The 26,738-nt window shown below is 49.0% G+C and overlaps 1 protein-coding gene across 1 annotated transcript; it reads right to left on the reverse strand.

Moving 5' to 3' along the window:
• Positions 1–688: 688 nt before the first annotated feature.
• On the reverse strand, positions 689–22,923 carry LOC134980003 (extracellular tyrosine-protein kinase PKDCC-like). Its single transcript, XM_063946598.1, has 7 exons — positions 22,375–22,923; positions 19,808–19,930; positions 14,130–14,401; positions 12,750–12,829; positions 12,578–12,679; positions 9,466–9,645; positions 689–813 (listed from the first exon to the last, which is right to left on the reverse strand). Exons 1-7 carry the CDS (start codon positions 22,921–22,923, stop codon positions 689–691), a joined length of 1,431 nt encoding a protein of 476 aa, XP_063802668.1.
• Between the last annotated feature and the right edge of the window lie 3,815 nt (positions 22,924–26,738).

Raw genomic sequence — 26,738 nt, forward strand, 5'->3', positions numbered from 1 at the left:
CCGTATAGAAAGATATAAAAGGCATTAGAGTCCATTCTCTCAGAATGATAATACTCGGGTACGTTGTTATCATCGTGGCAGCAAATAAGACTTCTCTGTGACCTAGCGGTCACCTGTATTGCCCAGCTGCCATTTCCAGCAATACGTTCCACTTTGCATATGTCAACTTCAAATGTTGTGATAAATGTGAGATCCAGTATACGTTTACTATGACATGACGAAAAGGCTCCAGCATCACTTTATAACAGCGACGGACATCAGTCGGCCCTAGGGCCACATGCGACTCGCCAAGCCTCCAGCTGCATCCCCCAGCTCCTTCCTAAGTTATTGTCAGATATGTCTGTTATAGCTGCAACACTTGTCTAACATGCCGGCTGATATGTTATTACATACATGTGGCTCCTTCTTTGATTCGTTGTTGTTTTACCTTATTATTCAGATTATGGGAAATGGTTGGCCCTTTGGAAGATTACAGGGCAACCCATGTAGCCCCCGAGGTGTATCAAGTTGCCTGTCAATTCTTCAAAACATATCCAAATGTCACAGTTATAAAACTGAGCCGCAGATGTTTCCATTTCTGTTCTCCAGCAATTGTTTCATAACGATATTCGCCCTCGGAATAAAGCGAGCGATTATCCCATAATTGCGGCGTGTGCTGTTCCGGTGTAACTTTCCGGCGAGTGATACTTCATCCATGCTGTATGTCCTGGACACCGAGCGTTTCCTCGTCACCCGAACGTTTCACGTATACGCAGGAGTCATCATCGGGAACCAGTTGTGCCGAATTCCTCGTGAATGCGGCGAGATGACGACCTGCGAATAACAAGAGATACGGTTACCCTGAAAACCGGGAGGTAATCACATTACATTTGCGAGGCAGAATCCATTTTTTTTATTTATTTTTGCACCACCGCCCTGTGTTGTCCCTGGAGACCCCAGTACCCTATAAGATCCTATGGGAAGCACTGCATGTCGCGTCCATCGCTGCTCTGCATATCACGGGTGTCAGGGGAATAAGGGGCAGCCTAACGCTTGGAAAGTACCAGACATACCCTAAAGATGACCCCAACATGGCCATCTGTGCCACTGCAGCTGTGTCTTGTGACCCAGTCGCTGACAGCGACACTTGTGACCCTGGCCCAAATTGAGCAAGACCCTACTAAACACTCATTAACCGCTTGTCTAAAAAACCAAGGTACTCCCAGCAAAACAGCCTGACCCCGAGCCCTGAGATCCTGGCAGTGCTCTACAGTGAGCCCATCTACTTCCAGCCTCTATCATGGTCCTGTGACGCAGGCAGGAGACACACGTGAGGTATTTCAGTCTTCCGCACTAAGGGCCTAATTCAGACCTGTTGTGCGAATTAGCCGATTATCGAACGACTGCACATGCGTACGGGTCATAATTAGAGATGAGCGCCTGAAATTTTTCGGGTTTTGTGTTTTGGTTTTGGGTTCGGTTCCGCGGCCGTGTTTTGGGTTCGAACGCGTTTTGGCAAAACCTCACCGAATTTTTTTTTGTCGGATTCGGGTGTGTTTTGGATTCGGGTGTTTTTTTCAAAAAACACTAAAAAACAGCTTAAATCATAGAATTTGGGGGTCATTTTGATCCCAAAGTATTATTAACCTCAAAAACCATAATTTACACTCATTTTCAGTCTATTCTGAATACCTCACACCTCACAATATTATTTTTAGTCCTAAAATTTGCACCGAGGTCGCTGTGTGAGTAAGATAAGCGACCCTAGTGGCCGACACAAACACCGGGCCCATCTAGGAGTGGCACTGCAGTGTCACGCAGGATGTCCCTTCCAAAAAACCCTCCCCAAACAGCACATGACGCAAAGAAAAAAAGAGGCGCAATGAGGTAGCTGTGTGAGTAAGATTAGCGACCCTAGTGGCCGACACAAACACCGGGCCCATCTAGGAGTGGCACTGCAGTGTCACGCAGGATGGCCCTTCCAAAAAACCCTCCCCAAACAGCACATGACGCAAAGAAAAAAAGAGGCGCAATGAGGTAGCTGTGTGAGTAAGATTAGCGACCCTAGTGGCCGACACAAACACCGGGCCCATCTAGGAGTGGCACTGCAGTGTCACGCAGGATGTCCCTTCCAAAAAACCCTCCCCAAACAGCACATGACGCAAAGAAAAAAAGAGGCGCAATGAGGTAGCTGTGTGAGTAAGATTAGCGACCCTAGTGGCCGACACAAACACCGGGCCCATCTAGGAGTGGCACTGCAGTGTCACGCAGGATGGCCCTTCCAAAAAACCCTCCCCAAACAGCACATGACGCAAAGAAAAAAAGAGGCGCAATGAGGTAGCTGTGTGAGTAAGATTAGCGACCCTAGTGGCCGACACAAACACCGGGCCCATCTAGGAGTGGCACTGCAGTGTCACGCAGGATGTCCCTTCCAAAAAACCCTCCCCAAACAGCACATGACGCAAAGAAAAAAAGAGGCGCAATGAGGTAGCTGACTGTGTGAGTAAGATTAGCGACCCTAGTGGCCGACACAAACACCGGGCCCATCTAGGAGTGGCACTGCAGTGTCACGCAGGATGTCCCTTCCAAAAAACCCTCCCCAATCAGCACATGATGCAAAGAAAAAGAAAAGAAAAAAGAGGTGCAAGATGGAATTGTCCTTGGGCCCTCCCACCCACCCTTATGTTGTATAAACAAAACAGGACATGCACACTTTAACCAACCCATCATTTCAGTGACAGGGTCTGCCACACGACTGTGACTGATATGACGGGTTGGTTTGGACCCCCCCCCAAAAAAGAAGCAATTAATCTCTCCTTGCACAAACTGGCTCTTCAGAGGCAAGATGTCCACCTCATCTTCACCCTCCGATATATCACCGTGTACATCCCCCTCCTCACAGATTATCAATTCGTCCCCACTGGAATCCACCATCTCAGCTCCCTGTGTACTTTGTGGAGGCAATTGCTGCTGGTCAATGTCTCCGCGGAGGAATTGATTATAATTCATTTTAATGAACATCATCTTCTCCACATTTTCTGGATGTAACCTCGTACGCCGATTGCTGACAAGGTGAGCGGCGGCACTAAACACTCTTTCGGAGTACACACTTGTGGGAGGGCAACTTAGGTAGAATAAAGCCAGTTTGTGCAAGGGCCTCCAAATTGCCTCTTTTTCCTGCCAGTATAAGTACGGACTGTGTGACGTGCCTACTTGGATGCGGTCACTCATATAATCCTCCACCATTCTATCAATGTTGAGAGAATCATATGCAGTGACAGTAGACGACATGTCCGTAATCGTTGTCAGGTCCTTCAGTCCGGACCAGATGTCAGCATCAGCAGTCGCTCCAGACTGCCCTGCATCACCGCCAGCGGGTGGGCTCGGAATTCTGAGCCTTTTCCTCGCACCCCCAGTTGCGGGAGAATGTGAAGGAGGAGATGTTGACAGGTCGCGTTCCGCTTGACTTGACAATTTTGTCACCAGCAGGTCTTTCAACCCCAGCAGACCTGTGTCTGCCGGAAAGAGAGATCCAAGGTAGGCTTTAAATCTAGGATCGAGCACGGTGGCCAAAATGTAGTGCTCTGATTTCAACAGATTGACCACCCGTGAATCCTTGTTAAGCGAATTAAGGGCTGCATCCACAAGTCCCACATGCCTAGCGGAATCGCTCCCTTTTAGCTCCTTCTTCAATGCCTCCAGCTTCTTCTGCAAAAGCCTGATGAGGGGAATGACCTGACTCAGGCTGGCAGTGTCTGAACTGACTTCATGTGTGGCAAGTTCAAAGGGCATCAGAACCTTGCACAACGTTGAAATCATTCTCCACTGCACTTGAGACAGGTGCATTCCACCTCCTATATCGTGCTCAATTGTATAGGCTTGAATGGCCTTTTGCTGCTCCTCCAACCTCTGAAGCATATAGAGGGTTGAATTCCACCTCGTTACCACTTCTTGCTTCAGATGATGGCAGGGCAGGTTCAGTAGTTTTTGGTGGTGCTCCAGTCTTCTGTACGTGGTGCCTGTACGCCGAAAGTGTCCCGCAATTTTTCTGGCCACCGACAGCATCTCTTGCACGCCCCTGTCGTTTTTTAAAAAATTCTGCACCACCAAATTCAAGGTATGTGCAAAACATGGGACGTGCTGGAATTTGCCCATATTTAATGCACACACAATATTGCTGGCGTTGTCCGATGCCACAAATCCACAGGAGAGTCCAATTGGGGTAAGCCATTCCGCGATGATCTTCCTCAGTTGCCGTAAGAGGTTTTCAGCTGTGTGCGTATTCTGGAAAGCGGTGATACAAAGCGTAGCCTGCCTAGGAAAGAGTTGGCGTTTGCGAGATGCTGCTACTGGTGCCGCCGCTGCTGTTCTTGCGGCGGGAGTCCATACATCTACCCAGTGGGCTGTCACAGTCATATAGTCCTGACCCTGCCCTGCTCCACTTGTCCACATGTCCGTGGTTAAGTGGACATTGGGTACAACTGCATTTTTTAGGACACTGGTGAGTCTTTTTCTGACGTCCGTGTACATTCTCGGTATCGCCTGCCTAGAGAAGTGGAACCTAGATGGTATTTGGTAACGGGGGCACACTGCCTCAATAAATTGTCTAGTTCCCTGTGAACTAACGGCGGATACCGGACGCACGTCTAACACCAACATAGTTGTCAAGGCCTCAGTTATCCGCTTTGCAGTAGGATGACTGCTGTGATATTTCATCTTCCTCGCAAAGGACTGTTGAACAGTCAATTGCTTACTGGAAGTAGTACAAGTGGGCTTACGACTTCCCCTCTGGGATGACCATCGACTCCCAGCGGCAACAACAGCAGCGCCAGCAGCAGTAGGCGTTACAAGGATGCATCAGAGGAATCCCAGGCAGGAGAGGACTCGTCAGAATTGCCAGTGACATGGCCTGCAGGACTATTGGCATTCCTGGGGAAGGAGGAAATTGACACTGAGGGAGTTGGTGGGGTGGTTTGCGTGAGCTTGGTTACAAGAGGAAGGGATTTACTGGTCAGTGGACTGCTTCCGCTGTCACCCAAAGTTTTTGAACTTGTCACTGACTTATTATGAATGCGCTGCAGGTGACGTATAAGGGAGGATGTTCCGAGGTGGTTAACGTCCTTACCCCTACTTATTACAGCTTGACAAAGGGAACACACGGCTTGACACCTGTTGTCCGCATTTCTGGTGAAATACCTCCACACCGAAGAGCTGATTTTTTTGGTATTTTCACCTGGCATGTCAACGGCCATATTCCTCCCACGGACAACAGGTGTCTCCCCGGGTGCCTGACTTAAACAAACCACCTCACCATCAGAATCCTCCTGGTCAATTTCCTCCCCAGCGCCAGCAACACCCATATCCTCCTCATCCTGGTGTACTTCAACACTGACATCTTCAATCTGACTATCAGGAACTGGACTGCGGGTGCTCCTTCCAGCACTTGCAGGGGGCGTGCAAATGGTGGAAGGCGCATGCTCTTCACGTCCAGTGTTGGGAAGGTCAGGCATCGCAACCGACACAATTGGACTCTCCTTGTGGATTTGGGATTTCGAAGAATGCACAGTTCTTTGCTGTGCTGCTTTTGCCAGCTTGAGTCTTTTCATTTTTCTAGCGAGAGGCTGAGTGCTTCCATCCTCATGTGAAGCTGAACCACTAGCCATGAACATAGGCCAGGGCCTCAGCCGTTCCTTGCCACTCCGTGTGGTAAATGGCATATTGGCAAGTTTACGCTTCTCCTCCGACAATTTTATTTTAGGTTTTGGAGTCCTTTTTTTTCTGATATTTGGTGTTTTGGATTTGACATGCTCTGTACTATGACATTGGGCATCGGCCTTGGCAGACGACGTTGCTGGCATTTCATCGTCTCGGCCATGACTAGTGGCAGCAGCTTCAGCACGAGGTGGAAGTGGATCTTGATCTTTCCCTAATTTTGGAACCTCAACATTTTTGTTCTCCATATTTTAATAGGCACAACTAAAAGGCACCTCAGGTAAACAATGGAGATGGATACTAGTATACAATTATGGACTGCCTGCCGACTGCAGACACAGAGGTAGCCACAGCCGTGAACTACCGTACTGTACTGTGTCTGCAGCTAATATAGACTGGTTGATAAAGAGAAGATGTCTATGTAACTATGTATGTATAAAGAAGACTGAAAAAAATCCACGGTTAGGTGGTATACAATTATGGACGGACTGCCTGCCGAGTGCAGACACAGAGGTAGCCACAGCCGTGAACTACCGTACTGTACTGTGTCTGCAGCTAATATAGACTGGTTGATAAAGAGAAGATGTCTATGTAACTATGTATGTATAAAGAAGAATGAAAAAAATCCACGGTTAGGTGGTATTACAATTATGGACGGACTGCCTGCCGAGTGCAGAGACACAGAGGTAGCCACAGCCGTGAACTACCGTACTGTGTCTGCTGCGACTGGATGATAAATGATATAAAAAATATATATATATCACTACTGCAGCCGGACAGGTATATATTATATATTATATAATGACGGACCTGCTGGACACTGTCTGTCAGCAGAATGAGTTTTATTTTTATAGAATAAAAAAAAAAAAAACACACAAGTGAAGTCACACGACGAGTGTTTAACTTTTTCAGGCAATCACAATATAAGTATACTACTAACTATACTGGTGGTCAGTGTGGTCAGGTCACTGGTCAGTCACACTGGCAGTGGCACTCCTGCAGCAAAAGTGTGCACTGTTTAATTTTAATATAATATGTACTCCTGGCTCCTGCTATAACCTATAACTGGCACTGCAGTAGTGCTCCCCAGTCTCCCCCACAATTATAAGCTGTGTGAGCTGAGCAGTCAGACAGATATATAATATATATAGATGATGCAGCACACTGGCCTGAGCCTGAGCAGTGCACACAGATATGGTATGTGACTGACTGAGTCACTGTGTGTATCGCTTTTTTCAGGCAGAGAACGGATATATTAAATAAACTGCACTGTGTGTCTGGTGGTCACTCACTATATAATATATTATGTACTCCTGGCTCCTGCTATAACCTATAACTGGCACTGCAGTAGTGCTCCCCAGTCTCCCCCACAATTATAAGCTGTGTGAGCTGAGCAGTCAGACAGATATATATAATATTATATATAGATAATAGATGATGCAGCACACTGGCCTGAGCCTGAGCAGTGCACACAGATATGGTATGTGACTGACTGAGTCACTGTGTGTATCGCTTTTTTCAGGCAGAGAACGGATATATTAAATAAACTGCACTGTGTGTCTGGTGGTCACTCACTATATAATATATTATGTACTCCTGGCTCCTGCTATAACCTATAACTGGCACTGCAGTAGTGCTCCCCAGTCTCCCCCACAATTATAAGCTGTGTGAGCTGAGCAGTCAGACAGATATATATAATATTATATATAGATAATAGATGATGCAGCACACTGGCCTGAGCCTGAGCAGTGCACACAGATATGGTATGTGACTGAGTCACTGTGTGTATCGCTTTTTTCAGGCAGAGAACGGATATATTAAATAAACTGCACTGTGTGTCTGGTGGTCACTCACTATATAATATATTATGTACTCCTGGCTCCTGCTATAACCTATAACTGGCACTGCAGTAGTGCTCCCCAGTCTCCCCCACAATTATAAGCTGTGTGAGCTGAGCAGTCAGACAGATATATAATATATATAGATGATGCAGCACACTGGCCTGAGCCTGAGCAGTGCACACAGATATGGTATGTGACTGAGTCACTGTGTGCTGTGTATCGCTTTTTTCAGGCAGAGAACGGATTATAAAGTAAACTGCACTGTCCTCACTAGTAAACTCTCTCCACTCAGTCTCTACACTTCTACAGTAACAGTACTCCTCCTAGTCAGCTCCAGTAAATCTCTCTCAGTCTCTTATAATCTAAATGGAGAGGACGCCAGCCACGTCCTCTCCCTATCAATCTCAATGCACGTGTGAAAATGGCGGCGACGCGCGGCTCCTTATATAGAATCCGAGTCTCGCGATAGAATCCGAGCCTCGCGAGAATCCGACAGCGTCATGATGACGTTCGGGCGCGCTCGGGTTAACCGAGCAAGGCGGGAAGATCCGAGTCGCTCGGACCCGTGAAAAAAAACATGAAGTTCTGGCGGGTTCGGATTCAGAGAAACCGAACCCGCTCATCTCTAGTCATAATGCGCAGGAGTGAGGCCAAACTGTGAAAAAATCCTGCATTTTTTGGAATAGCTAGGCGAACGCAGGCTGATTGACAGGAAGAGGGCGTTTGGGGGGTGGTAACTGGCTGTTTTCTGGGAGTGTCAGGAAAAACACAGGTGTTTTCTGGGAGGGTGTGTGTCATCAGCTCCGTCCCCGATCAGCCTGTTTGTATGGCACTGTAGGAGTAAGTCCTGGGATACGCACAGACTGCACAGACTGGAAAAATCATTCGATGATGAGTGAGCTGTAAATGGATTTGCAGATGTCCGCTGTCTGGTGAAGTTTTCGCACGGCGTACACATGCATTTGCACACTTGCACGGGCCGGGTTTTCACTCTCTATGGGCGGCGGCTATCTGACCGCAGACCTCTGCAAAAACGCACAGCAGCCATCAGCTCTGAATTAGTTTCTGAGCACTTTCCCAGAGACTAACAGAGTGCACAGTGATTTCCCAGAGATTGCCAGCACTGCAAGCCCCGTGGCACATTATGTGTTGGCATCCAATAAAAGTCTTTTAATACATCCAAAATGTCCCACTGCCGGGACTGCATTTATCTGCAAGAGCCATCATACACCCAGAATATAACAGGGGAGATAACCGGTCGGACAAGGATCTTAACAGGAGAGAGACACGGAGAACGTCAGCCGCAGTAACTGGGAATTCACGCCATTTCAGGACGCAGGGGGCTTGCGCAATGATGTTGGCAGTCAACTGCAGAAATAAAAAAGGAAATTGGCTTAAAAATCCGAATCCAACTTACATTCTAGATAAGATATAAGCTGCTTTCAGAAGAGTTAATGAGTTTGTCACTGTGAGATGTAGAGGGGGACGTTGGGGGGTTTCGTTTTTAAACATAGCTTAGCAGAGTTTTGGAATGATGTAAAAAATTCTGATGTGGGCTAAGAAAACATGGCACTGCTATATTCTGTTTATAGATTACATGTTTCTACGACAGCCAATCAGAGCAAAGACTACTATTGTCATTAATGTACATCAGGGTTATCAGCAACACGTCATGTTTTCTGTATTTCTTTAACCAGGTACATGCGATTTAATCTATATTGCTGGGCCAGTAATTATCCCAACCTTTTCCACAGACATAAATCCGGAAAACATGTCCTGCTGGGAGTACTTGCAGACTGGATTTGAAAACCGTGGTATACATGTGTATGGTTAGCAGTAGGCACTATAAGAAGTATATTAATATATTCAGTTTATGTTAAACCTATTAGACTAATAAAGCAGGGATCCGCGCTGAAAGTTACAGGGTACTTACTGGTCCACGTTCGTTGCCGGCCAATAACGAAGCTCTGACAGTGAGGGAGACTGTTACAGAACTCCGCGGCCTCAGCTGCACTGTGTACTGATAACAGACATCCCTGGTAGTGATAGGATGGCCAGCATCTGAAATCCCCGGAACTGTCATTCATCCGGAATCCTTTCAGCACGGTATAGTCTGCATTATAAAAGCAAAGTGTCCGTCCATTAGGTTCATGCATGATTGCTACTGCAAGCCATGAGATGTTTGTGTTAGTCTAATGGTGGTCATTCCAAGTTGATCGCTCGCTAGAAGTTTTTAGCAGCCGTGCAAACGCTATGCTGCCTCCCACTGGGAGTGTATTTTAGCTCAGCAGAAGTGCGAACGAAAGGATCGCAGAGCGGCTACAAAATAATGTTGTGCAGTTTCAGAGTAGCTTCAGACCTACTCGGCGCTTGCGATCACTTCAGACTGTTCAGTTCCTGTTTTGACGTCACGAACACGCCCTGCGTTCGCCCAGCCACGCCTGCGTTTTTCCGAACACTCCCTGAAAACGGTCAGTTGACACCCAGAAACGCCCACTTCATGTCAATCACTCTGCGGCCAGCAGTGCGACTGAAAAGCTTCGCTAGACCCTGTGTGAAACTACATCGTCTGTTGTGAAAGTACGTCGCGCGTGCGCATTGCGCCGCATACGCATGTGCAGAAGTGCCGTTTTTTTGCATCATCGCTGCACAGCGAACATTTTCTGCTAGCGATCAACTCGGAATGACCCCTAATGTCTGCTGCACTGATCAAAGCTTATTGGGTGGTACAGGTTGCTAAATCGCACCATGTAAGTAAAAGAGTTACAGCACTGGACCATGTAAGTAAAAGGGTGGTAGCATTGCACCATGGGGGTCATTCAGACCCGATCGCATGCTAGCTTTTTTGCAGCGGTGCGATCGGGTCTGAACTGCGCATGCGTATGCTCCGCAATGTGCAGGCGCGTCGGCCACCGGCGATGGGGATCGCCGGACAGCGACGGATTTAACGAAGAAAGCGATCGCGCCGGCGATCGCAAGAAGATTGACAGGAAGAGGCCGTCTGTGGGTGTCAACTGACCGTTTCTAGGGAGTGTCCGGAAAAACGCAGGCGTGTCCAGCCGTTTGGAGAGAGGATTCCTGACGGCAGCTCCGGGCCGGATCATCGCAGCGGCTGAGTAAGTCCTGAGCTGTGCAGCTCTCTGCACAAGCGTTCGCACCCCTGCACGTCAACTACCCCCTCCCCCTGCAGGCGGCAACTACCTGATCGCAGCACTGCAAAAAACAACTGCATGCGATCAGGTCTGATCACCCCCCATGTTAGCATAAGGGTTACGGCATCGCATTATGGGCCTAATTCAGACCTGATCGCTCGCTAGGGTTTTTTTTTGCACTGCTGCAATCAGATAGTCGCCGCCTACAGTAGAGTGTATTTTAGCTGTGCAAGTGTGCGATCGCATGTGTAGCAGAGCTGTACAAACTGATATTGTACAGTCTCTGCGCAGCCCAGGACTTACTCAGCCGCTGCGATCACTTCAGCCTGTCCAGGACCGGATTTGACGTCAGGATCCCTCCCTGCAAACGCTTGGACACGCCTGCGTTTTTCCAAACACTTCCAGAAAACGGTCAGTTGCCATCCACAAACGCCCTCTTCCTGTCAATCTCCTTGCGAACGCCCGTGGGAATGGATTCTTTGCACAAACCCATCGCTGAGCGGCGATCTGCTTTGTACCTGTGCGACGAGCCTGCGCATTGCGGTGCATACGCATGCGCAGTTCTGACCTGATCGCAGAGCTGCAAAAAGCGCTAGCGAGCGATCAGGTCTGAATTACCCCCTATGTTAGTAACAGGTTGCGACATTGCACCGCGTTAGTAAACGCCTACTGTTAGCGCCTACAGATGCTGTAATACCACCTAGCGCCCATCAGCGGCACTCCCATAACACGCCCATCTCCGTGTGTCTACTAAGCCAGGAACGACCAATACATTTTGTCTTCTGTGCGCCTTAGCTGCAATGGCGACTCTGTGCGTACCAAATCTGGGCACATGCGCACCGCGACTCAGATGCATGTGTGCTCCACTACTCCTGACATCACCGCAGCGTCCTGCTCATAATCGGGCCTATAATATCATGCTACAAACCACTACTCAGTATCATTATTTACATTGGGGGTCATTCCGAGTTGATCGCTAGCTGCATTTGTTCGCAGAGCAGCGATCAGGCTAAAAAATGGCAGTTCTGCGCATGCGGCGCAATACGCACGCGCGACGTACGGGCACAACGAACGATGCAGTTTTGCACAGGGTCTAGCAAAGCATTTCAGTCGCACTGCTGGCCGCAGAGTGATTGACATGAAGTGGGCGTTTCTGGGTGGCAACTGACCGTTTTCAGGGAGTGTCCGAAAAAACGCAGGCATGCCAGGGAAAACGCAGGCGTGGCTGGGCGAAAGCTGGGCGGGTTTGTGACGTCAAAACAGGAACTGAACAGTCTGAAGTCATCGCAAGCGCTGAGTAGGTTTTGAGCTACTCTGAAACTACACAAACAATTTTTTGCAGGCGCTCTGCGATACAACCTGTTCGCACTTCTGCTAAGCAAAATACACTCCCAGTGGGAGGCGGCATAGCGTTTGCATGGCTGCTAAAAACTGCTAGCGAGCGATCAACTCGGAATGACCACCATTGTCCATAACAAAATGGAGACTGTGAAGTGAGCACAACAATGGCTGCTAGAATGCCATACATGCCTAATTCATGGCTGTACCCAATGACTACGCAGCTGCCAGTTATCAGGCTACAGAACTGCAAAACATCGCAAGAAAATGATGTAGACGCCCATCGTAGCCAACGCAAAGTCCTCAGTAACTGCGTACACATACATTGACGCAATAACGAGGGCATGACACCAGTCCCCATTATTTCCCTGAAACAATCCTTTCCTGTCAATCATTCTGCTTTCAAATTCTCACTGGGAGCAGCGTTGCAGAGGGTCCTTGGCGCAGCGCAATCGCAGCACATGTGTAATCTGACAATAATCGCTCATTTGCGTGAACATCTGCGTTGCGTACACACATGACCTATAACCTGTGTGAGGCTCCTGTGTAACTCACCTCTCAGGGCCGGAGCCTGGCTCTGATTCATCCCGGACTTGTAAAACTCCAACACATCTTCAAAAGCCTTCAGGGTTTCATGTATCCCAAAGTGTAAATCACCTGCAATAAAACTTACATGAGTGGGCCCATACCTACTTATCGGGACACAGACAACTGTTTCATCTAATACCTGTGGCGTTCATAATCTCCTGGAGCAAAGGTCGAAGGGCTGGAGGTGAGGCATGAGGTAAGAGGTAAGTGAAGAAGAATCTGAAACATGAAATGAGGCACGCACGTTACTTATCCATGAAATCACTCCATTAAACGTTTTACATGGAGCCTGTCGCCAGCGCCAGTACACGGGATGCGGTCATGTGACCGCCGCTCAGGATCCCGGCGACCCACTGCAGCAGCGGATACTTTGTGGACGGGACCAATAGTTGCAATTAACTAGGAAATAGCAACAAGACTGAGGCATGAGGCACTAGGGGTTGAGGCAAACCAGATAATGGATCACGCCATTGTATGAAGGTGATGGGTTCAGTTTAAGAAAACACATATATTACATATCCTGCTGAACCACAGAATCCTCTGAGGGCTTACAGCATAGTGGGGGTATTCAATAGCTGCCAGAAGCTGTCATCTTGTCGGAAAGACCGCAGTTTCCGACAGATTTTGGTCGGAAGGGGTTCCAACCTATTCAAAATGTGCATTTTTTTCCGACAAGTTGGGAATTCCCGACTTGTCGGAAAACATGCAGATCAGCGGAATAGCTGCCGAAGCGCGTGCTTCTGTCGGAAATGGGGCCAAATCTGACAGGTTTTGGCCCCCTTTCCGACAAACTCAATCCGACTTGAAAACAAGTTGGATTGAGGTGAGGAGACGGGGAGCGGTGCGGCGGGCTACGGGGATGAGAGGTACCTTGCCTGGCTGTCCCCCGGCCAGGCACCTCTCTCCCTGCAGCGCCTCCTCCCACTGCCGCAGACGCTGGCAGCTCCCCCTGCCGCCATCCAGCTCCCGCCACCGTCAAGCTCCCCCCACCACCCGCAGCCGTCACCTCCCCCGGCCGCCGCCTGTTCCCAGGGCAGCCGCAGACAGCGGCAGGACAGGACCGACAGTCGGGTTTGGCCGTCCATTGAATAGCCCTTGTCAGATCCATTCCGACAAATGCATGTCGAAATGGATCCGAAACTTTTTGAATACACCCCATAGAGTGTTTACAGCAGCTGTTACGCCAAGAAGCAAACTGCAATCTCCCTTGTTAGGGCGGCTCTGGGGCAACGTGTAAACTTTAAATATAAATTGTATTAGATCGTAAAGCAGCGCACGTTGCAGAACCTTTTGCATAAGCGGAAACACCCTGTATACTAAAAAAAATAAATCCTAATTATAGGCGCAGCTTCTGGCGCAGAGCTGTCATTCGCTCCCCGACTGTGGTTGTCAAGAACAAACAGAAACTCGCCAGGTGTCAGTCGCGGACAAGGAAAAGTCGCTTTGGGGTATAAAGTAGCGGAATTGTGCAATTACACAGAGCACCAACAATACAATACAATATGTTATCCCCTAATACCTGTATGCGTTGTAGAGGTTCCTCTTCTCGTTGGCCCCTGTACACACCCCGGTGACGGCGCAGGGGACATTGAACGTCCTGGCAGGGAAGGCGAGGGCGCAGTCAGCGTCGCTGCTACATGCCAACTCGTCACTGGTGGCGTCATCCATGTCCGTCACTTTCAGACTTCCGTTCACCAGGACAAACTGCCTGGGCTGGAAATCCAGGAGCGCGATGGAACCCATGGGGGAGGTGGCCAAGTAATGCAGCAGCTGCACCAATTCCAGGCAGATCTGTCCACAAGTAAGAGAGGTACAATGTCATATATGGTCCCTGTCCATAACACATAGTCTAGCCCTGGCCACTGTATATAACACATAGTGTAGCCCTGGCCACTGTATATAACACATAGTGTAGCCCTGGCCACTGTATATAACACATAGTGTAGCCCTGGCCACTGTATATAACACATAGTGTAGCCCTGGCCACTGTATATAACACATAGTGTAGCCCTGGCCACTGTATATAACACATAGTGTAGTCCTGGCCACTGTATATAACACATAGCGTAGCCCTGGCCACTGTACATAACACATAGCGTAGCCCTGCCACTGTATATAACACATAGCGTAGCCCTGGCCACTGTACATAACACATAGCGTAGCCCTGGCCACTGTATATACCACATAGCGTAGCCCTGGCCACTGTATATAACACATAGCGTAGCCCTGCCCACTGTATATAACACATAGTGTAGCCCTGGCCACTGTATATAACACATAGTGTAGTCCTGGCCACTGTATATAACACATAGTGTAGTCCTGGCCACTGTATATAACACATAGCGTAGCCCTGGCCACTGTACATAACACATAGTGTAGCCCTGGCCACTGTATATAACATATAGCGTAGCCCTGGCCACTGTATATAACACATAGTGTAGCCCTGGCCACTGTACATAACACATAGTGTAGCCCTGGCCACTGTATATAACACATAGTGTAGCCCTGGCCACTGTATATAACACATAGCGTAGCCCTGGCCACTGTATATAACACATAGCGTAGCCCTGGCCACTGTATATAACACATAGCGTAGCCCTGGCCACTGTATATAACACATAGCGTAGCCCTGGCCACTGTACATAACACATAGTGTAGCCCTGGCCACTGTATATAACACATAGCGTAGCCCTGGCCACTGTATATAACACATAGCGTAGCCCTGGCCACTGTATATAACACATAGCGTAGCCCTGGCCACTGTACATAACACATAGTGTAGCCCTGGCCACTGTATATAACACATAGTGTAGCCCTGGCCACTGTATATAACACATAGTGTAGCCCTGGCCACTGTACATAACACATAGTGTAGCCCTGGCCACTGTATATAACACATAGTGTAACCCTGGCCACTGTACATAACACATAGTGTAGCCCTGGCCACTGTATATAACACATAGTGTAGCCCTGGCCACTGTACATAACACATAGTGTAGCCCTGGCCACTGTATATAACACATAGTGTAGCCCTGGCCACTGTATATAACACATAGTGTAGCCCTGGCCACTGTATATAACACATAGTGTAGCCCTGGCCACTGTACATAACACATAGTGTAGCCCTGGCCACTGTATATAACACATAGCGTAGCCCTGGCCACTGTACATAACACATAGTGTAGCCCTGGACACTGTATATAACACATAGTGTAGCCCTGGCCACTGTATATAACACATAGTGTAGCCCTGGCCACTATGTGTTATACTAGTATATATATAGCTATATAACACATAGTGTAGCCCTGGCCACTGTACATAACACATAGTGTAGCCCTGGCCACTGTATATAACACATAGTGTAGCCCTGGCCACTGTATATAACACATAGGCCCTCATTCCGAGTTGTTCGCTCGTTCTTTTTCATCGCATCGCAGTGAAAATCCGCTTAGTACGCATGCGCAAAGTTCGCACTGCGACTGCGCCAAGTAACTTTACTATGAAGAAAGTATTTTTACTCACGGCTTTTTCTTCGCTCCGGCGATCGTAATGTGATTGACAGGAAATGGGTGTTACTGGGCGGAAACACAGCGTTTTAGGGGCGTGTGGCTGAAAACGCTACCGTTTCCGGAAAAAACGCAGGAGTGGCCGGGGAAACGGTGGGAGTGCCTGGGCGAACGCTGGGTGTGTTTGTGACGTCAACCAGGAACGACAAGCACTGAACTGATCGCACAGGCAGAGTAAGTCTGGAGCTACTCTGAAACTGCTAAGTAGTTAGTAATCGCAATATTGCGAATACATCGGTCGCAATTTTAAGAAGCTAAGATTCACTCCCAGTAGGCGTAGGCTTAGCGTGAGCAACTCTGCTAAATTCGCCTTGCGACCGACCAACTCGGAATGAGGGCCATAGTGTAGCCCTGGCCACTGTATATAACACATAGTGTAGCCCTGGCAACTGTATATAACACATAGTGTAGCCCTGGCCACTGTACATAACACATAGTGTAGCCCTGGCCACTGTACATAACACATAGTGTAGCCCTGGCCACTGTATATAACACATCGTGTAGCCCTGGCCACTGTACATAACACATAGCGTAGCCCTGGCCACTGTACATAACACATAGTGTAGCCCTGGCCACTGTATATAACACATAGTGTAGTCCTGGCCACTGTATATAACACATAGTGTAGCCCTGGCCACTGTACATAACACATAGTGTAGCCCTGGCCACTGTACATAACACATAGTGTAGCCCTGGCCACTGTATATAACACATCGTGTAGCCCTGGCCACTGTACATAACACATAGCGAAGCCCTGGCCACTGTATATAACACATCGTGTAGCCCTGGCCACTGTACATAACACATAGCGTAGCCCTGGCCACTGTATATAACACATAGTGTAGCCCTGGCCACTGTATATAACACATAGCGTAGCCCTGGCCACTGTATATAACACATAGCGTAGCCCTGGCCACTGTACATAACACATAGCGTAGCCCTGGCCACTGTACATAACACATAGCGTAGCCCTGCCCACTGTATATAACACATAGTGTAGCCCTGGCCACTGTATATAACACATAGTGTAGCCCTGGCCACTGTATATAACACATAGTGTAGCCCTGGCCACTGTACATAACACATAGCGTAGCCCTGGACACTGTACATAACATATAGCGTAGCCCTGGCCACTGTACATAACACATAGCGTAGCCCTGGCCACTGTATATAACATATAGCGTAGCCCTGGCCACTGTATATAACACATAGCGTAGCCCTGGCCACTGTATATAACACATAGTGTAGTCCTGGCCACTGTATATAACACATAGTGTAGCCCTGGCCACTGTATATAACACATAGTGTAGCCCTGGCCACTGTACATAACACATAGTGTAGCCCTGGCCACTGTATATAACACATAGTGTAGCCCTGGCCACTGTATATAACACATAGTGTAGCCCTGGCCACTGTATATAACACATAGTGTAGCCCTGGCCACTGTTTATAACACATAGTGTAGCCCTGGCCACTGTATATAACACATAGTGTAGCCCTGGCCACTGTACATAACACATAGTGTAGCCCTTGCCACTGTATATAACACATAGTGTAGCCCTGGCCACTGTATATAACACATAGTGTAGCCCTGGCCACTGTATATAACACATAGTGTAGCCCTGGCCACTGTATATAACACATAGTGTAGCCCTGGCCACTGTATATAACACATAGTGTAGCCCTGGCCACTGTATATAACACATAGTGTAGCCCTGGCCACTGTATATAACACATAGGGGGTAATTCCAAGTTGATCGCAGCAGGATTTTTGATAGCAATTGAGCAAAACCATGTGCACTGCAGGGGAGGCATATATAACATGTGCAGAGAGAGTTAGATTTGGGTGGGGTGTGTTCAATCTGCAATCTAATTTGCAGTGTAAAAATAAAGCAGCCAGTATTTACCCTGCATAGAAATAAAATAACCCACCCAAATCTAACTCTTTCTGCACATGTTATATCTGCCTCCCCTGCAGTGCACATGGTTTTGCCCAATTGCTATCAAAAATCCTGCTGCGATCAACTTGGAATTACCCCCATAGTGTAGCCCTGGCTGGTGTCACCAGTGCGAGGGGGGGACACTGGGTGCAGAGGTGCAGTAAGGTAGGTCCCTGTACATAACACATAGTGTAGCCCTGGCTGGTGTCAGCAGTGCGAGGGGGGATACTGGGTGCAGAGGTGCAGTAAGGTAGGTCCCTGTACATAACACATAGTGTAGCCCTGGCCGGGGTCACCAGTGCGAGGGGGGATACTGGGTGCAGAGGCGGAGTAAGGTAGGTCACTGTGGCTACTGGTGTCCTCTAACCCCCCAAACTGGCCAGGAGCTGTGTGGGAAATGGTGAGCTTACACGTGCCAATACTGCTGGTGTATATAGTGCAACATCATTATAGCCTGCCCGTTACAGATTTTATATATATATATATATATATATATATATATATATATATATATATATATATAGTAGCATATCCTTCCCCACCTGTGGCTCAGGTGTATGCGGCAAAGGAAAAGAGGCGGCACTCCAAGGTCTTTGTTAAAGCTTGTATTCAAATCATGGTACAAACAGGACAAACGTGTTCATGGCAATAAAAAGACATGGCGGCTTACCACGTTTCAAGGCATCAAGCCTTTTCCTCAGGTAAGAATACCCATGTGCAGTGAGAACATAAATGAAAAAAGAACCAAACTTACCTGAGGAAAAGGCTTGATGCCTTGAAACGTGGTAAGCCTGCCATGTCTTTTTATCGCCATGAACACGTTTGTCCTGTTTGCACCATGATTTGAATACAAGCTTTAACAAAGACCTTGCAGTGCCGCCTCTTTTCCTTTGCCGCACACACCTGAGCCACAGGTGGGGAAGGATATGCTACTGTATAATTTCCAGGAGGGCACCCAGGCATTTATTCTGCTACACTGAGTGCCGGATGTGTTCACTAGTAGTATATATATATATATATATATATATATATATATATACGCTACACCCTCAGCATGATAGAGCCCCGGCTCCCAGCAGCAGGACTTCCAGAAACCCGGCAGCTAATGTGTGAGTAGAGAACCCCCCTCCCCCCTAATAATCCGTCCGCAACCCCCTCTCCCCCCTAATAATCCGGCCCCGGTGTCTGTCATTTTGGCGGGCTTTTAACTAGTCATTCATAATAGATGATAAGGATATCCCTCGTTGTCACATCTGTCCCCTATGTACGGCTCTGCACAGCCCGTTTTTGGTGCGTGTGCAGCGCGAGGAGCCACTCTGCACGTTCATCTCAGCGTCCACCCCACGGTCTCACAGAGTGGTATACAGTGATACGCGGGCACCACTAGAGAGGATTCTGCGCTGTTGCCCCATTTTACGCTCTGTATGCAGCAGGATAACCGGCTGATGTGACCTCTGACCTCTGGCAGGGATGTCCTGTGTGACTGGCCTGTGACCTGTGCATGGCAGGGACACCTCCTGTGTTACCCTTACAGGCTGTGTTTGCACAGACCACTACAGCTCAATCCCTTCAGCTCATTAACCATTTCACAGCTGGAGAGAGAGGCGCTGAGGTGAAAAGCAACAGGTAGCCTGCAGCAGCTGACGCCTCACGCCTCTGATACAATCCCCATTGTTTGCTCTTTTTCTTACTTTAAATCTCTCTTCCCAGGGGGCCTGAAGTAGCTGAATCATCTCCAGGGGGGACCCGAGCTCCAGCATAGCGGTGACCCTTACGCCGGAGGGTGGGCTCTCCTCATAGCACTGTCCATGTAACTGGGGGAGAAGAGGAGAATTGTCATGACAATGCACATCATTTGCAATCAGAAATCCCATCAGTGGCCATATGCATAGTAAGGCAGCCATGCTGTGTGCTGAAGCAGCATTAGTAAGAGGGCCGCCTACCTCTACACTAGATGTGAGGCACAACACTGAGGCATGAGGCACACTGTGCGACGTCACTGCTTCTCGGCGGGCTGTTATACCTCCAGATGCTGCACTGAGCCACATAACGATGGCTATTCGGAGTGTATGCGGATGGTGGCAGATGGTTATTGCGCTGCCCGGTAATGCACCTGATTCTGTATTGTTCTGTCCCACCCACAGGCTGCGTTACTCACCTCTCAGCCACTCACTCTGCACGCTACTGCGGCCTGGTCAGTAAATTTACTAACAAGCAGTAATAAAGGGTCTGATTCAGGGGCACCCTGGAAGCCAAATGCTGGTGGTGTGGGGTGCCGTGGCTCAGCAATGGTGGCGCCCTGGGTGACGGCACTGCTCGCACACCCCTGATATTACAAACAATTCACCAGACTTTGGGGCGGATAAAGAGATAAAAGTAATGTCCACCAGAATTGCCCTTGCGTTGCATGCGCAGAAACAAATGCGTATAATTGCCTGTATGTGTGCAATTCTGCATCCGGGCTCCCCCTATGCGCGCACTTTGGTTTCAGAGCTGTCATTATGAAAACAGGTGTTATTACATGTACTCCCAACTCTGCGTAGCCCGCAGCTTCGTCAGATCGCCCTCAACGAGCTTTGCCTACGGGCGAGCGCCCCATTCCAGCCAAGATACATTTTATTGCCCCAAGTGGGGATATGACTGTACCGCGTACTATGCCGCAACGCCCCAGATTTGTGTACAGCGGGCTGCAGGAAGATGCTCCTGCTATACTTATATCTGTGTGGCCCCTGGTGTATGGCCATCTACACTAACGCTGTCCGAGTACCTCTGCGTGTGTGTAGCCCGAATTATACTCCAAACACGCCATAATCCAACGGCACATGTTCTGCGTATCTACAGCTGGGGAGCCATGATCTGTGTAGTCACGGTGATCTAAAGGGTGGAACAGTCTCAGATTTGGGAGCACTGAGCATGTACAGCATTAAACTAGGCCCAGATTTATCAAGCCTTGGAGAGTGATAAATATCACGCACGGTGATAAAGTACCGACCAATCAGCTCCTAACTGCCATGTTACAGTCTGTGTTTAAAAAAAAAAAAGGACAGTTAAGAGCTGATTGGTTGGTACTTTATCACCGTGCAATTTATCACTCTCCAAACCTTGATAAATCTGGTCCTTGAGATAGCGGAGCTCGGGTTTCTCCTGCAGAATGTGACACATGTAAAAGAGCCAAGTAGGCTCCATGTTTATGTAAGGAGGTGAAGTGAGGTGAGGTCAGGTGGGGGCTCCTTACATACATTCTGGTCACTTCCCACACTGGGCAATCTCAGGTCACCTCCATTGCTACAGTATGTCCAGCTAACAGTATATTGTACTTTGCATTATGCACATCCTGGCCCAGAGCTGAGCTGCACCAAAGAGCTGACAATGGGGGTCATTCCGAGTTGTTCGCTCGCAAGGCGATTTTAGCAGTATTGCACACGCTAAGCCGCCACCTACTGGGAGTGAATCTTAGCATCTTAAAATTGCGAACGAAAGATTTGCAACATTGCGAAAAGACATCTCTGTGCAGTTTCTGAGTAGCTCGAAACTTACTCTGCCAGTGCGATCAGTTCAGTGCTTGTCGTTCCTGGTTTGACGTCACAAACACACCCAGCGTTCGGCCAGACACTCCCCCGTTTCTCCAGCCACTCCCGCGTTTTTCCCAGAAACGGTAGCGTTATTTCCCACACGCCCATAAAACGGCCTGTTTCCGCCCAGAAACACCCACTTCCTGTCAATCACATTACGATCGCCTGAGCGATGAAAAAACCGTGAGTAAAAATCCAAACTTCTTTGCAAATTTACTTGGCGCAGTCGCAGTGCGGACATTGCGCATGTGCACTAAGCGGAAAATCGCTGCGATGCGAAGAAATTTTCCGAGCGAACGACTCGGAATGACCCCCAATCTTTTTTTCCGCTGTACTACAATATGGGAGAATCTTTAAGTTTCCTAGGAGAATCTTTTTTTTCCTGTATTCGTTCACCCCAAGTTTAGAGTTGTGATGACCCCCCGACGAGCAGGATAAGTGAGTACACACTCCTGCGGTGGCCATAGGAGACCAATCAGCTCTTCAGGCCAAACGTATATCCCGCCTATTCATTACGTAACGATGGAAGGTGGCGGTATGGCATATTCATGCTGGATAATAATGGTACCAAACAGGGTGTGGTGCGAAATGTCGGCATTCAGATGTGGACATGGGCCAGTGTCTGTGTGTCGGCAGCTGGCATGTCGACATAGCATATTTCATTGAACGGAAAACAAATGTCCTACCTGTATAATGCCTGGGGAACGCAGGATCTGCAATAGGGCGATCTCTTTCTGCAACTTGTACGTGGCCAGTCTGTGGCAGCCGGCGTGGTCACCGTAGAGCTGCAGGCAGCGTTTCATGTCGTTGCCCTCAGCGTGGACAGACTTTAGGGCAACCGCCCTGCCATTCAGTAACGTTCCCTTCAGCACTAGTTTGGTAAAGCCAGACCCGATATAATCAGTTCCTGTGATGTGGGTGAGATCCTGGCAGGTCAATGCCCCCGATGGTGCACTCCTATCCAGGGGGACCTGTAGGTCCATCTCTGGTTCCTCCAGCAACCTCAGGACATCCTCCTGCTCCGGGGAAGTATATCTAAGCCCCAAAAGAGTTTTGTAAAAGAAGAGCAAGCTCTTCTGCCGCTCCATAATTTCCCTTCTCATTTCCCTGCTGGGGTGAGAATGCAGAAGTGACCTGCGCTTGGCATTATAGGTGCATCTCCCATGGGATGACAGCTTCAGATAAGCCACAATCAAGGTGAGGGCAAATCCAGAGACAATAAGGTGCCCTTTCATAGTGATGTGCTCTGGGCAGCTTCTTTTCACCTCTGGCCTTTTACTGTAAATGAGTTCATTAGGAGGGACTGCCTATCCCCTGTTTGGCTAATGGGTGGGTTAATAGGACTGGGTGGACACCCACTGAGGAGTGTCTCCTGGAGCATGCATTCCCTTGCCAGACCTCATCCTAAAAGCTCTGTGGTACCATGGCTTCATTAAGCTCTTTGCTGCCATCTAGTGGCCAATAAGCAACAATGCAGCTGTCATGTTTGCAAAGCAGATGATTCTGTAATGACAATGGTGGTCAATCCGAGTTGATCGCTCGCTAGCAGTTTTTAGCAGCCGTGCAAACGCATTGTCGCCGCCTCCCACTGGGAGTGTATTTTCGCTTTGCAGAAGTACGAACGCCTGTGCAGCAGAGCGCCTGCAAAAGCATTTTGTGCAAACTCTACTCTTCGTGTGCGATGATTCTAACGTTGGAGGGACGGCTTTTGACGTCACACACCCGCCCAGTGTTCGCCCAGCCACGCCTGCGTTTTCCCTGGCACGCCTGCGTTTTTCCAAACACTCCCTGAAAAGGGTCAGTTGACACCCAGAAACTTCCCTTTCCTGTCAATCTTCTTGCAGCCGCCAGTGCGAATGAAAATGTTGCTAGAACCTGTGCAAAACCACAAAGGCCTTTGAACCCGTACGTCGCGCGTGCGCATTGCGGTGCATGCGCAGAAATGCCAATTTTTAGCCTGATCGCTGCGCTGCGAACCACGGCAGCTAGCGATCAACTCGGAATGACCCCCACTGCGCCTAATTCAGGCCTGATCGTAGTCCTACGATCAGCCACCCTGACATGCGGGGGGATACCCAGCACAGGGCTAGTCCGCCCCGCATGTCTGGCCCTACCGCCGTCGCACGTATGTGATAGCATCGCGCTGCGGCGATGCCATTGCACCCGGCGAGTAAGTCCCTACCTGCGCAGAATTGCAGCACTGGTAGGCGACTTTTTGCCACGTCTCGGGTCGCAGCGGTTGCATGTGATGTCACGCAGCCGCCGCGGCCCACCCCCCTGCACGGTCCGGGCACGCCTGCGTTGCCCAGACCGCGCCTCCAAAACAGCGGCCGAACGCTGCCGGCCCACCCCCTCCCACCCGGCGAAAGCCTCTGTCTGTCAATCAGGCAGAGGCGATCGCTGGGCTGATATGCCGATTGCATCTCTGGCATGCACATGCGCACTGCGGTGCATGCGCATTTCAGACCTAATCGCCCTCTGTGCGAAAACGCACAGCAGTGATCAGGTCTGAGTTAGCCCCTTATTATTACCTGTTATATGCACACGTATTCCGCAGCGCTTTATTTGGCCATTTACATCAGTCTCCTCTACACAGTTTACACACACACAACTGTATGTTCTCTTTATACACTCAAACATTCCGCTGACCCCAACATTGCTGTGTGACAGGATCACACAGTCCACCAGGAACCTCTGCAAGCTGGCTGGACCAATATGCAGCAGCACACCTCCCAACATGACCCATTCCAGGAGGGACAACATGTTCTGCTCCTGGACTGTGTAAGACCCAGGTTCTGTGGCGTGCTTGAACTCTGCTAGCAGCCGAATTCTTCTAAATACCCCAATACTGCAAGCACGCCGTGACAGACAGGAAGGAGATTTTACTTTTTAGCAGACACAAAACCACTTGTTGAAAAAGTCCAACAGAATTTTATTGTTTTAAATGAACGTTGCTGGTGGAAAAATTTCAGGATTACAAGAAAACAATGGGGGTCATTCTGAGCGGTTCTTCGCTGCGGTGCGAACTGGTCGGAAATGCACATGTGCGGCGCCCACAATGCGCACGTGCGTCGTTGCCCGGCGACAGCCGTCGCCGGGCAACGACCAGAAGAAAGAAGAAAGTGATCACTAGCGAGAAGATTGACAGCAGGGAGGCGTCCCGGGGCGGATACTCACCGTTTTCCATTTGCCAGATGGGCAGTCCGGCACTGGGTAGTACACTAATGAGATAAATGAAGCAGGAACACTGGCTGGCTTTAGCTTTGCAAACACAGGGGGACATGTACTAAGCAGTGATAAAAGTGAAGTGAGCCAGTGGAGAAGTTGCCCATGGCAACCAATCAGCATTGACATAATATTTATAATTTGCATCCTATAAAAGAATGCAGAGCAGCTGATTGGTTGTCAAGGGCAACTTCTCCACTGGCTCACTACTCCACTTTTATCACTGCTTAGTACATGTCCCCCACAGTCATTATTACCAGCAATATTCGTTAAACCCTTGAAATAAATGTCTTCACCATTCCATTCAGTTTCTAAGGGAAGGCTTCTGCATTAACCTGTCAGCATTTTCAATTCACTTTGAGATAGCCAAAACATCACCGGAAAATATTTGTCTGCAATGACATTTACATTATCAACATTTGAGGACATACTTCTGTTACTTACACCAACACAATAGCCCCACACAATAACAGGGCCGTAACTAGGTGTGTGCCAATGGTGCCTTGCCCACAGCGCAACTGCACTGAAGGCGCACCATCTGGCAGCACACCTCCATGTATCACCTCCATGTATGGGCATAAGTAGTAGTAGTGAAAGTCCCGCTGGCCATTGGCGCCTGTCTCCTGTCACCGCCTCTGTAAGGGACAGGGAGCGTTGCTGCAGGCGCCATTTGGTGGTACACAGCCACCCATGCGATAATTCTGCCTGTGAGACCCACCGCCACCTCTGCAATGGAGACAGAGCTAATTGGAACCACAAGCTCCCGTATGTGAGTGTCTGCGCCACTGCCGCCTCTGCAATGGAGAAGTAGCACTGCTGGATCCGCCAGCTCCCGTATATGTGTCTGTGATGCCATCGCTTCTGCAATGAAGAGTGAGTGCTACTGCAGCCACCAGCTCCCGTATATGACTGTCTGCATTTGGCAGCCCTGGATGCTGGATCGCCCCCACAGGTGACTGACACACACACACACACACACACACACACACACACACACACACACACACACACACACACACACACACACACACACACACCTCTCACTCACTCACTCACTCACTCACTCACTCCCCTTGCTCACTCCCTTCCTAATATGTAAAAAAGGGGGCTCTGTTGCTGTAATATGTAAAAATAGAAAAGGGGGACTCTGTGGTCTAATGTGTAAAAAAGGGGGACTCTGCCTGCCTAATATGCAAAAAGGGGACTCTGCTTTTGTAATTTGCAAAAAGGGGACTTTGCTGCTGTAATGTGCAAAAAGAGGGACCATGCCGCTGTAATGTGTGAAAGGGGGACTCTACCTGCTGTACTATGTAAAACGGGGACTCTACCTGCCGTACTGTGTAAAAGGGGACTCTACGTGCCCTATTGTGTGAAAGGGAGCACTGCCTGCCGTACTGTGTAAAAGGGAGCTCTGCCTGCCATACTGTGTAAAAGGGGAACTCTACTTGCATAATGTGTAAAAGGGGACTTTGCCTGCCGTACTGTGTAAAAGGGGGATTCTACCTGCCTAATGTGTAAACGGGGACTCTACCTGTCGTACTGCGTAAACGGGAGCTCTGCCTGCCGTAATGTGTAAAAGGAAGCTCTATGGCCACGGCCCTATATTTTTTACGCACGCCTACGGTGCGCATTGGCCCTGTTTTCTAAATGGTGCAGGGGGGCGCCAGTGCTGTTTCTTGCACACAGCGCTAAAATGTCTAGTTACAGCACTGCACAATAATGCAACCTTTTATGCCCCACGCAGTAATGCCCCATGCAACAAATTATACAGACACAATACAGGTTGAGTATCCCTTATCCAAAATGCTTGGGACCAGAAGTATTT

This window comes from Pseudophryne corroboree, chromosome 12, assembly GCF_028390025.1.
Source record: "Pseudophryne corroboree isolate aPseCor3 chromosome 12, aPseCor3.hap2, whole genome shotgun sequence".
In the NCBI taxonomy this organism is placed as follows: domain Eukaryota; kingdom Metazoa; phylum Chordata; class Amphibia; order Anura; family Myobatrachidae; genus Pseudophryne; species Pseudophryne corroboree.